At 35.7% G+C, this 13708-nt stretch overlaps 1 protein-coding gene across 2 annotated transcripts in view; it reads left to right on the top strand.

Moving 5' to 3' along the window:
- The window catches only part of AIMP1 (aminoacyl tRNA synthetase complex interacting multifunctional protein 1), a 31395-nt gene that overhangs the window by 15564 nt on the left and 2123 nt on the right, over positions 1-13708 (top strand). For both annotated transcript variants that reach the window (XM_084204220.1, XM_084204221.1), the window contains exons 2-6: positions 20-153; positions 899-1012; positions 3224-3382; positions 5848-6059; positions 9339-9507. In XM_084204220.1, coding sequence (XP_084060346.1) covers positions 20-153; positions 899-1012; positions 3224-3382; positions 5848-6059; positions 9339-9507 — 788 coding nt within the window. The remainder of the gene's footprint in view (positions 1-19; positions 154-898; positions 1013-3223; positions 3383-5847; positions 6060-9338; positions 9508-13708) is intronic.

The raw sequence follows: 13708 nt of genomic DNA, 5'->3' as shown, positions 1-13708 counted from the left end.
TAGGCTGTTCTTTGTCTAGGTTTTTATCCCGTTTTTTGGTAAAGATGGCAGCCAACAATGCAGTGCTGAACAGACTGGAGCAGAAGGGTGCAGAGGCTGATCAAGTTATTGAGTACCTCAAGCAGCAAGTTGCCCTGCTCAAGGAAAAAGCCAGTAAGGATTTGTCTATCTTATGCTAAGCCTTTTAACCAGATGGTTAACAGTAAATGCACATAGGAGAAAATGAGAACAATTGGTGTGTCAGCTTTTAAACGTGTTTCAAGTTCTCCAAGATAAACCTTGCAATCGAAGCCCCACCTGATTGTCATGTGGGTTGTGAGGGTTTTGTTCTGGTTTGGTTTGGTTTTTTTTGAAGCTGCTTATTCTGAAAGAGAAGAGGTATGGATGAGAAAGAATTAATACGCAAATTATGGAAATTTGATAGGACATGATTCCATTTGAAGGGAGAAAGGGAGTTGGAAAGAATATGAGACTATGCCTTATTTTGAATTTATTACTGATTTTTCACAACTATGGCATTCTCTCGATCGTGTCATACCTTCAATTTTGATATTTTGTACTCAACTGTATCAGTGAATAAAGGTGCTCTGTATTACAAACATCATCAAGGTTTTTCTGTCGGTTTCTCAGAGTTTTTTCTTGAAATTTTGTTTAGGGGTCTGAGAAGATAGTATATCGAGGGGCAATTTCATTATATAAGTATTGTAAAAATGTCTATTTTGACAACAAAGAAAATAATTCCTAAATATTTCTGATTTTATACTCCTTGAAATTTTTCACTTTTGTGCTGTTTGGCTCACCATGTTTCACTTTTCTTTAAAAACAAAACTCTGTGTCCAAAGTGATGAATGCTAGTTACTGAAACCTGTTTTTTTTTTTTTTAATGTGTCAACTCTAGTCTTGCAAGCATCTCTCCGAGAAGAGAAGAAGCTCCGTGTAGAAAATGCTAAACTGAAGAAAGAAATTGAAGGACTGAAACAGGAGCTGATTCAGGCTGAAATTCGAAATGGAGGTGGGGAAAAATGTGCTCTTCTCATACAACACTTATGTAGTTAGCACAAAACTATCTTAATTCTTCCTGATTTTTATTGTTCTGTGTGTGACTCTATGGTATTTCTTAAAAATTCTGGATTTCCCCTGATTCCATGCCTATGACAAGGCATGGAATCAGGGATTCCAACATTTTAATAAGCTGCAAGCCTGACAGATCGATATACTAAACTTGATCAGACATGTAACTAGTTCTTTGTATTTTTTTGTTCAGTGCCTTGCATAATAGGCCATGAACCTCACTGATGAGGATGACTCCTTGTAAATCTGTAGAAATTGCTACATGTCTAACTCTTCTTGCTACTTTTAATATTTAATCTAGCATGACTGAAAAATCACTATGGAAAGATCAAGCCATGGTGCAAAGTACAGATGGTCAGGGACTTACTAGGAAAGCTGTGGTTATGTAAATCTATAAACAATGTGTTCTGAATTTGTGATTCTGTGCTTTAGACCAGCCTTCCATTGGACTTATTCTTTCTTTGCTCTCCTCTATGTAGTTCTGTTCAACTTGTACCATCATTGTATACTTCATAGTAAAAAGAAAAAGACAAAAAAAGCCCCAAAACTGAAGTGTTTCAGATACACTGTGTTGTCTTTTAAAATTATTGCCAAAAAGTCCTCTTCTGCCCTCAACAGTTATTGCTATTAACCCATGCTATCAGAATTCTAAATTGTTTAAGCTAGTATCCAGTGTATCTGGATGCTGGCATTTAACTGCACTGAATGTTTAACTGATGTAAAAACACATTCAGTCTTCAAAACGATTAACATGTTGTGAGTACAGAGAATTCTTTTTCTCCTTTGGACACCAATAAAGCCCTTTCATGTACTAGACCAAACCATTAGTTATATTTCTCCCTTGTCTTTTAGTCTGCAGCAGTTCTTGACATGTGCAGGAATTTCAGAGAATCTGTTGGGCTTGAGAAAGGTCTCAAGGTATATTGGTCCAAGATGGCAAAGGAAATACTTGGTGCGCATCTTCCTTTAGTTAGCTAGTTCATCTAAGTGGTAGTAAGACTAATTTCAGATCTTTTCTTTTGAAGGAAGTAGATGTTTGTTAAATCTGAAAGGACTAAGTATGAGCACAGAAATAAAAAGATGAAAAATATCACAAGATGTTTTTTCAAAAAACTGAGAAACAAAGACTTTTCCCCAACTAGCAAGCAAGTGGTTGATGGTACAACAAATTTGATATTCAAATTATTTTAGAAAGCCATTTATAAGAATATAATTTGTGCAAATCACTTTTGTGTTGAAGAGGACAGGCATCAACTAACAAAGTGCGGCTCTTCAGGAAAGTTAGTAAATATCTGAAATGAAAAACAAAATGTATTCAAAATGGAGAATTCTATCATGGTGACACCAGAAGGATGTATCGGTTGTTAATGATAAAACATTGAAAAGATTGAAAGGAACTTCAAAAGATCCTCTGATCTATCCTTGCTTGGGAAAGGGAGCCTTGACAGTACTGCCTAGTGCACTGATGATGCTTACTCTGTACAATTACTGGGTTAAAAGCTTGATGAGATTCTTGAAGAGCAGAACGTAGAAGAGAGGTGCTTCTTACACTTCCGTCTGGTGAGACTGATAGTGCAATGTCCAGAATTATGTATCATCAGTTTAAAAAGAGCTGTTGAAGGTAATGTGGAGAATTTAAGGAAAAGAGAAATCAGCAGATCACGTTAGGGCTGCAGGTAATTTTGTTTTATTCAGGCTCAGTTTCTTAAGTTAATCATAAGAGTTGATGGATGATCTGAATACACTATAAAAATGCTTTTCTGCACAACTCACTTATGGAATAGTCTCCAGTATGACAAGAGCTAGTAGCTATAAACTGAAACTAAACAAATGGGAAATAGGGAATTGGTAGAAAAAATAACTAGATGTTGAAATCAGCTACAAAAATAGATGTTTGCTTATATATTTTCTTGTATTTAGGACTTTTTCGCATTTAAAAATGTGTAATCAAACACTTTGTTTTAATTGATCATAATAATCATATAAAGATTAAGTTTTGAAATGTGTTTTGTAATGTGGTTCACAACTCAGCAGTTGTGGTTTAGTATATTAAGCACAATTTTCAGTTCTCTGTGTTTTTTCATGTATGTTGTACATTTAAAAATGTCAGCGTTCAGAGTTCTGCCCCTAACTTTTGTGGTTTTGATTTTAGTAAAGCAGGTTGCAGTTCCTCCTGGTACAACCCTTTCTACAGCTTCATTTTCAGAGAATGTTCCGCAACCTACAGCAGTTACAGCATCTTCTGGTTCCAAAGATCAAATTAAAGGTGAAGATGAAGAAAAGAAAAAGAAAGAAAAAGTAGAAAAAAAAGGTACTTTTCTTATCTCTGATAGACAGTTGATGTATTTAATTTATGCAAGTGCTTTTGCATGATTTTGAGAAAAAAAAAAAGCTTTCATACAGCTACAGTAAGAGGAGTCATGTGCTAGCTCTTAAATCTTGAAAATACTTGAAGCTAATGAAGGCTGTCAGGTAAGCTACAGATTCTTCATTGTATGGGATGCATGCCAAATTCTGTTTAATGTGACTGCACTTCCTCATTTAAAAAACCACCACTAACAAAAAACAAGGTATGGCTGTTGCACACCTGTACTTGTGTGCAAGTGCATCTTGTAACTTACTATGTTTTGCAATCACTCTCTTATGCAGATTATTATTAATTTGCTATGATTAGATTTGTACAGGTTTTCAGAATTTGGATATTATGCAAGTGCACGGTCCCTTTTTTTCCTGGTGAGCTGTACAGCTACTTATAAGCTATTTTATATTTTTTAATGTATTTTTAATGCATACTTTTTGACACATTAATATTCCACAGAGCTGTAAATACAAAAGCAGAGGCCACATGTCATAGCAGGCAATTAAATTTTCCCCTCAAGTATTAAGTGGCTACAGAGCAAGGATTCAGTTGGTAAGGAAAAATAAAACTTTCTATGTATGATGAGGGGAAGTACAATACCAGTAGCTTAAATTCAGTCAGACAAACACAGATCACGGAATATTCTGAGTTGAAAGGGACCCACAAGGATCATCAAGTCCACCTCTTAAGGGAATGGCCCATACAGGGGTCGAACCCACAAATTTGGTGTTACTCGCACCATGCTCTGACCAACTCAGTTCATCTCATATGGAAAGCAGCGTTAGACTTTTGCCTTATGCTGAAATATAGCACAAACATTAAATAGTAGTCCTGCACAGGCTGTTTCTGTGGAGTTCAGCATCTGTTGAAGGTATTGCATTTAACAGTTGAAGTAACCAATATGTAAAATTTGTTTTTAAGTCTAGAAATTGGTGAAATTATTGACTATCTCAAATCCTTTTGCTTTCTGTCATCTATGTCATCTCTTTCTTCTTAATATTCTTTGTTCTACTTCTTGAAAACCTCATCTGTATGATTTCTCTGTATATTGATTGTGGACTGACTCTGACACTGGCCAGAGGAGTGCATTTTTCTCCTTATCCTGTGGCACTGAAATGGATATTTTCTATGTATCTGGATGTATACACACCATGTACACATTTACTGCGTTCTCTTTTGAGGAAAGACTTCATTTCTCTTGTAGAGGAGTGTCATGGAGAACAGTCTGGAATTATACTAAGGATAAACTTAGCAGGCCTTCAAATGATCTTAGATATTATATGTTAGCTATTTTGATTGGGATTTTTATCCAGTTTCTCTTATATTATTGTATATACAACTGATTTTATTAATCAAATTGTCAATTACATTAAAAACTCAAATCACTAGAGCTTTTCACTCATCATAAATGAGCAAAATATTTTTGAAGAGCTGTTGCTTATTTTAAAAAAATATTGCCTTTTTATTATTGAATGTATCATTTAATTTCATGCCTGTACTAGAACAATGATGAATGAAATCAAATTGCATGTTGTGTCCACTTTACATTTTTTGCTCCCTTAAGAAGGGAGTTCAGCTTACATTAATATGTAAGTTATCTTGGATGAAAGAATAACAGAATATGCTTATTTAAAGTAAGCACATCTTAGACAGAGATTATAGCTGTTAAACAAGTCTTGAATGTCTCCTAAACAGCACAGTCTTATCTATAAACTGGATGTGACTTGCTCATCTTGAAAGGAATATTGCATGTTTCATGATTTATATAAGCAGCTGAGCATGGGGAGTGTCGCTTCACTGTTGCTTTATACTACACAGTCTGTGTGTGTGATGATCATGGGGTAAAGACACCACGCCAGGGCAATCTCGTAAGCCATGAGCATTTTTATGCACTCCTGTGTTTGGGAAGTGCAAAATGTTGGCTAGTGTCTTCTTGAAGGGTTGCATTGCAGCTGTGACAGTGCAGCTGCAGTGACTTCACAACTCCTGGTTTTGTAGCATGCTGATAAGCATTCATAACCTGATGGACTTATTCCCTAGTTTCCTTTTTCTGGTGAGACACCATGGCTAGGCTTACTGGTAATTGCTAATTATTTGAATGGGATGATCAGGTAATTGATGTGGCCTTTGTCAGAGTATGTGTGTCACTTACACATGTTAGCTGCACTTAAATTCAGGGTGACTTTGCAAACAGGAGGTGGTAATTGGTTGAGGTAATGAGGTAAATTGAAGTGTTTATGTCAATTCACCACTGGAAACTGGTAACAAAGGTATTAACTCTTTACTCTTCTTTTGTGTTTTGCACAGAATTTATGCTTATTTCTGAGACTGTAGCTCACTTTTCCCTTGCAGTAGTCATATACGTTAGTTGTGCTTTTTTTAATGTTTATTTCATGGAACAAAATGTTCTCTAATAGGTGAAAAGAAGGAGAAGAAACAGCAGCCAGCTGCTGGAAGTACCGATGCAAAACCTGTAGATGTTTCTCGTCTGGATCTTCGTGTTGGCTGCATTATTACTGCTGAAAAGCATCCAGATGCAGACACTCTGTATGTTGAACAAGTGGATGTTGGTGAAGCAAGCCCAAGGACTGTTGTCAGCGGTTTAGTGAAACATGTTCCTCTGCATAAGGTACTGACAAAATTATTTACTGATAGCTTTTCCTTTCCCAAAGTATCTCAAGGCATTCATCTGTTTATAGGATTTGTTTTTATTCTGCTAAAAGATTTGTACAGTCATGAAAACAAAAATAAAATGCAGATGAAAGTAATACTTAACAACATTTGCCAGAAACCAGAGAAGTACCCTTACCCCAAATCAGTTTCTGATTGCAGAAACGTCTATCCTGGGATCTTATTCCAATTCCTCTGCCATCAGTGCACACTGAACTCCTAAACTAAACAGATGTTACTCTTCCTTTAGGTTTCCTACTATGTAGAAGAGAATTCATAGTAACCTTTTTGGTATGATCCAAACTTTAGAAACCTTTGCCTTCCAATTCTCTTATTATAATCTGTTGAAATATTTGGCATGAAGTAAAGCAGAGAGCATGTAAATTCAACTTAGCTGGCAATGAATAGCTTAAACAAGAGTGGAATACAAAATGCATACTTTTACTTCCTTGTGCAGAATAGAATCTGTGTCCATGCTTTTTTCAGTTGATGCACTTTAGTGTTTGACACAGATAGTTTATGGGTGCCTTTGAAAAACCTAAGACTTCAAAATTTAGTTTTCCTTTCACACCTCTTCTAGAAAGTGAGAGGAGTTGACTGAAGGTTGCTCCTAAATTCAAATACAAGCTTGGCATTAAAAACAGTGTTGTGCAGAGCAACTGCAAAATGCATCATGAAGGAATTGATCATAGTCTGGAAAAAGCTCTGCTTTCTTAAATGTCTTTTCAGTCCTTATTTGCACACTGTCCCCATGGTAAGACTGCAAGCATAGGAAACAATTAAAAATGTGATTTTTTTTTTTTTTAATGCTACAGAAAGTTACTGAACCATAAACCCCACCTGAATATAGTAACTATTCTGCACTGATCACCTGATAGTGTCCACTTACTGGATTTGCACTGCACAAAATCTCAACTTGATTGCTTTTAGCAGTCTGCTTTCAAGAAAGCATGTAGAGGAAAACATTAAAACCCATTCTAAATATACTTACAAACATGATGTGTACAGAATGAAATGGCAGCAGGAGTCTTTTCTTTTTAACCTTCTTTCTGAGTGGAAAAATAATCTGAAGTACTCATTAACAGAGAATTATGGGCTATCCTTGCATGTTCTTTGAGACCATTTTTGTTTGCGTGTCTGTTCTTGGTTTTGGCAAGTCTCTATTAAGACAGTAAATTTTTAGGGGCAAGCTTCCATCTTTTTGTGTTTTTTGAAGTGTTCAAAAATGTGAAGCCTGGCATGTGTCTACTGCCATATATTGAAATAAAAATATATACATCAGATCAAGGACCATAGCCATAAATTTCTTCACAAAAAATTCAGCTGTTTATGATTTTGGTGTTTGATGTGGTAATTTAGCAGTATTTGAGGCTGTAGTATTTGTATCATCTGATTTTACTTTTGGTTAGGAAACACAGTATGTATCTTCACTAACATTTCAGCATGCGGTGCAAGTTATTTATGGGTGTGAAAACTTCTGGCATGCCCACTTTATATGTGAACTGCTGTGGTTTTGTTCACGTGGTGGTGAAGCCATGTCAGAAGTTGCACCCTCTATTGTCATGAGCAGTTGTGTCACAAGTAACAGGGGTATGGAAGGATCTTGGCACAAGGTGCACCATGCTGTTGCTGAGCTCTTTTGGCAGCTGGGGACAATTGGGGAAATTTCTGAAATGTCAAAAGGAATTGACAGCTTTTCTGCCACTTCATTTGACTTTGAAGTGGATCTCTGTGTGTTCCTAGCATCAATACCTGTTTCAGCAATTTTTCTTGAAATTCAGGCAGTTCTCTAGTGTCACTTTTTGTCACCTTGTCCTCTTTAACATAAGAGAACCTCATGTCAGTGATCAGAAGTGAAGAACAGGAATGTAGGGAATGTGTCTTAAACTTAACTAGAAGAAAAAAGACCGCCATGATCCTCCAGAAATGCTATTCTACAACCATTTGTTGTAAGAGGATACATTACAGTTACATCTGTTGTGAACAATATACTCTGATTTTTGTAGCAGAAACTTTTCCCTCCACTTAGATTCCCTGAAATCTTTTCTTTCTAGATCACTGTGATGCCCACCCAATAATTAGCCTTTCATTCATTAATTATTATTCAGTGCTAGCTAATGCTACGACTTCCATTTTAGTCACTGACATGTTAGAACCATTTTTTGTGTTTTGTTCTACTTATTTCCATAGCAATAACTTGAGAAATTTTCAGTCAGTGGGCTAGCTTGAAACTGATGCAAGATAACTTTTTCTTATTACTGCTTATTTTGGCTATTTATATTTTTGCTTTTTAAGGTGTTGCCCTTGGAAAATATGCAGTGTTTGAAATAATTGATCATATGAGTTTTATTAATTATTAATCCTGCAGGTTTTTTTCAAAGTGTGTACTGTGATGCACAAAGACCAAAATCTAGAAATATTAAACACTTATATATAATGTGCACTAGTAGCATGGGAGTTAAGACATCATTACTTTGTCTCTTAAAAATGTTCAGGGTTTAATTTTTAGTCTGTTAGAAAGTGTAGTTTGTTTTAGAGTCTAAAGTGTGGCAGTTTTTCTGAACAAAGAGTATTTTCTCTGGTTTACTATTGTAATTAATAAAATAAAACAACAAACAGAGAAACATTTTACAGGTTTGCACTAACAAATTCAGTGTTCAGTATATACAGCCATTTTCAGTGGCTAAAAAACACTCAAGGCATTTGGGTTACCGAAGATAAAATTTAAGATTCAAGTTAGCTTATTATGTAAAAGACCTCTAAGCTTCCAGGATACAGTTTGAAATTTTTAGCTATGGGCCTAATTTGTAGACTTGTTATTTTTAGTCTTATCATCATTAAATTATTATTATCATTAAATAGAAATTATTTAGTTCATAGTGCTGTATTGAAAGTGGACTAAAGTGATGGTCTGTAATAAATAAAGATGGAATGTGAGTGAAATGCCTCACCTGGTTTTTAATTTAATAAATTGAATATTTTGTATTTCCATGATAAATATGTCACATTTCAGCATTTAATCCCTTATTTGCTGGCCAGCTCTTAGGGGGTTTAAATGTCATGTTACTGCTGTCCAGCCATTCAGATTGTGAATCTGTTGCTACATGCTTCTCTTACGCTTCAGTTGTCATGGTAAGATCTCGTCATTGTAATTCTTTCATTATAATGAAATAATGGGAGTCCCCCAAGCCACGTGCCATTTTAGGTGCTCACATCCTTCTGTTTTTCCTCCCCCAAGATGCAGAATAGAATGGCAGTGCTACTCTGTAACTTGAAGCCTGCAAAGATGAGAGGAGTAGTATCTCAAGCGATGGTGATGTGTGCCAGCTCCCCAGAAAAAGTGGAAATTCTGGCTCCTCCACCTGGAGCAGTACCGGGGGACAGAATCACTTTTGAAGGTTTTCCTGGTAAGTAGGTATTTGGGAAAATAATAGAAACAAGTATGCCAAGGTAACCTCAGTGTTGAAGCACGTAAAACAGGGGTTTTTTAAGCTCGTTATTGACATTTTCTGAATTAATTCTTGGTTTTAACTTTTTTTACTACCATGCTAATATTGTGTAAATAAAGGATTGAAAATACTTCATAATCTGTCAAAAACTTGTAACTTGATAAAGTTGTATAGAGCTTTGTCTCAGTATTTCTGTTTTAAAATATATGGATAAACATATTTGTGCATGGCAAAATACAACAAACAAACGTAAAGCATCTTTCACAGTGTCTCAGTATAAATGATGAAGTATTAAATTCCTAATTCCAGCTCCTCCCTGTAATGAAAGTGTCAGAACTTTGGGTAGATTTTTGGGGTTTTTTTGTTTTTGAGGAAGAAGGGAAGGAGGGGATAGAAGGGGTTGGAAGTTTCCTGTTCATGGGAGGAGCCCATAATGTTCAAAACACCAGGGGCTTTTTGTTTGTTTGTCTGGAAGAAAATGTATTTTAGGTTTCCAAAGAAAGACATTGGACATTTCCCACTTAATTAAATCAATGAATCCATCTTTTTTCAGAATATAAATGAGAATTTTACCAAACTAAACTTTATCAAAGGATTATTTTTCATCCATTTTTCCATTTCTTCCACCTCCATGAAAATGATTAATTTTTAACTGCATATTGGGAACTTACATAAAGCATCATAGGTTTATCATGTTGATTTGAAATGCTGTTTATTAAGAGCTGAGTTTGAAAAGAGACAATTATACATGTCACAGATTATGGGAATGCACCTGCAGCTCACTGTGCACTCCTTGTGCATAAGGACAGTTTCTTCCCTTTCCATTGTTTGAGTTATTGCTGTATTTTTTTACTCATTGTGGTTGTCAATCATAAAGGAAGCTTGTGTGAAAACTTGCTGCTGCCCTGTCCCATAAAGGTGAGGACACACAGATAGCTCAGTTGCTGGTGCCACATGGGAGCTGTCTGAAGACTCCTCTCTTACAATCATCCTAGGTTTATCCTGCATCCTAGGAATTTAGGAATTTGTGCAGCACAGCCCGAGCCCAGACCTACTCAGGTCAGCTGTTAAGTGGATCACAGAGGTCTTGGTGATCAGTGCTCTTCTGGTCATGATCACTCCATCACTTACACTTGAAAGAAGATGCTCCAAATGCCAGTATTTCCCATACTGGGTGAAAGTGTATGTGTGTGCATTTATTAATGACGTATTCATCTTCAGGGGGAATTTATTGTTCAAAAGTTGGCTTTCACATGTGAGAAAATGATGTAACTTATTTTCTGCATAGAGCCATAGGAGCCTTTATAAACTATTGCACTTCTGACAATTTCTAGCCATACAGCAGAGTTTTGATTTATGAACCTCTTGGCAAGCTCCATGCTTAAACATATCTGCATGAAATACCCTTCAGAAATACATGTGTATATATATATGTGTGTGTGTGTGTATTTATACTTCTCAAGAGTGAAATTGTGGTGCTTAAAAAAAGATATATTTTGGTTAGGATATGATAAAGGAAGTAAGGCTCTTTCTAGGTGCTTTATGAAACAGAAAAATAGCTCAGCTTGCTGTGATTTAATGCTCTAATTGAAAATAATTTAAAATAATACTGTTTTAAAAGGAAATCAGGCACCAATTTTTTTCAGGTTTAGTTTCCTTATTAAAAATATACCAAGCTTGTTAGTTGAGATTCAGAATTCATTAGCTGTACTGAAATCTTAAATGTTTCAGCAATCAATTGCATTGACTAAATTGTAGGAATACACCCTCCTACAATACACAATATGGCTCCTAGTTGTTATCACATCTAGTGAGTAAATGTTGGGCCTTTGTTACTTGCAAGAATCATAGGTAACAAATACACTCACTCTGCTATCTGTTGCTGTGGAAATGGTTGTGCAAGAGAGCATCAAGTTGTAGAATAAACACTTCCAGAGCATAAGCCCTGGAAAATGATGTACAGGTTCAGCCCCCAAAAACACTCTTTGCCCAGGCTGAGGGGCTTTTTTTGTTTGCTTTTGTCTAAGATACAGCCTTCCTCCAAACTTACATCTCAAGTAGCTTTATATACCTGGCATTTGAAAATGTGAGAGCTGGTTGTAGTGCTATTTTCTGTTCATCAGCATATCTGTTCTTGCCCATGACCAATGAAGTGAGTTCCATCAAAATAATTGAACTATTTGATTCCAGTTTTTTGGGTTTTCTACAGTGGCAAAAAGCTTTTCCTAGAGCAATCAGTTATAGAAATACTTGTTCTAAAATTATCCCCAGGTGTTACAGTATGCAGACACTGTGTTAACATTTTGATCCTTAAGAGATATAGAATAAGCTAAAGATGGTGTCTGAGTTGTTCTGGTTCTGAAGTTATGACTTGCAGCCAGTAAGACAAGATTTTGTGTAGATTATATCAGTTTCCTTTGGTGGAGAGCCAAAGACATGGGGCTCTGCTAAGTGCCAAATGAAGGTTTTAACAACTCCTTTGCAAGGTATATATATCCAGGGCTATAGATTGTAGTCTGAAATGTGGCACTGTATTCTAATACTTCATAAAGAGCTGCTTGGAAAATTTTGTAGGTATGAGATTTAAGCTTATCATTGACTTTGAAAATTTACCTAATGCTTAACAGTACAAAGTAGAGTGATCCATCTTCTTCTTACTTAAAACTTATTTAAAAGAATTCTCAGACTTGTGATTTTACTATCTTGAGTAGGAAAATGCAAAAAACCCCATTGGTAGATGGAGACCTACAAAATCATGGTGACATCTGATTCTGTAAATTTATTTGTTGGGTACTTGTCTTTTCTATGTTGCTGTTGTAAACTAAATTAGGGGGAAATCTCACTGGGAGATGGGGAAGCTCACTGGGAGACTGGAAAACTGTTTCTCAGTTTTTAGTGGGGTTAAACAACTATCTTCTACTCACCTTTTTTGTGTTAAAACCTTCTGCTTCTTGGCCGCTGCTGTCTCCTCAAAGACCATCTGGCACTTGCCTGATGCTATTACCAGGAGGATAGACTCCTTGTTGTGTCAGATGTCATTTAATTTCACTGCTTAATTGTAACCATTTCTATTCTGATCAATTTTTTGTTTTAAAAAGTAATTGTAAAGCATAAAGATTCAGTTGGAGTCCTTGAAGTTAAAATAGAAAGGACAGCTGGGTCTTATTTTAGTTTGAAGTATGAAAGTCTGTGAAGCAACAGAAGCACCATCAGCAGCAATAAAGCAATTCTAAAATGCACACAGCTGTCTATCAAGCAGCTTGGAATTAAGCTATTTTTAAGTCTTCTCTCTCCATTATACAAAATATTCATGAGATACAGACTAATTTTCTTTGGCCATTTTAGTCAAAGTAAACAAATCGTATCTTGTCTCAAACCAATTAAATTTTTTTTCGGTAGCTAGTGGAGTGTTTACCTAGAACTATCTTGAGTGTTGTGGAGGAGGGATTTGGTAAGGAATGCTGTTGCCTGGAGTACTGTGCTGTTTTGTTTATTTAATTGATGTCTTTGGTATCAGTAGAATTTTTAATACAGAAGTGTTTTATACTCCAGTGCATGAATCTTCAAGGTCTCTTGAGCCTTTTTTTGCATTAAGAACTGTATCAAATTTTTGTCCATCTTCACTAGAAAAGGTCTGATTTTTAAACTGTGTAAGAATTCTTCTATCGTGTGTGTGTAAATTCTATAACCTCCTGCACAGTATTTGCCTTAAGAGGGCAATAATACTTGAAGATTTATATCTAACTGTGAAATCTAACTGTGAAATCTCTTTTCTGATAGCAATATCAGATACTTTGATGCCACAGGAACAAAAAATCTGTTACTTAAATTATATAATTAAATTATCATTCAGGTCTAAGAATCACTAGCAATTTAATGAATTACTATCTCTTTAAAAGAATAAAAAGTGGTAAAGCTGGAGTGCAGTGGTTAGCCTGTAGTTAACAGGTTTTTTTAATCAAAGCTAGAGTATATGAATGCTTTCCTTCAGCTGCATGGTTACAATCCACTGTGGGCTAAGTGGCGTTAAATAAAGTCACACATCACTCTGTCCTTTTGCCCCTTGCTGTGCTGAGATATATTCTTTCAGCAGTTTTTGAACTGTTACAAAGTGGAGAGGTTTCTTGCTTATTATAAAAACTTTTTGTAATAAAGCTGT

The sequence above is a fragment of the Fringilla coelebs genome (assembly GCF_963513975.1).
Source record: "Fringilla coelebs genome assembly, chromosome: 4".
In the NCBI taxonomy this organism is placed as follows: Eukaryota; Metazoa; Chordata; class Aves; order Passeriformes; family Fringillidae; genus Fringilla; species Fringilla coelebs.
This window is presented reverse-complemented; position numbering and strand designations above follow the sequence as displayed.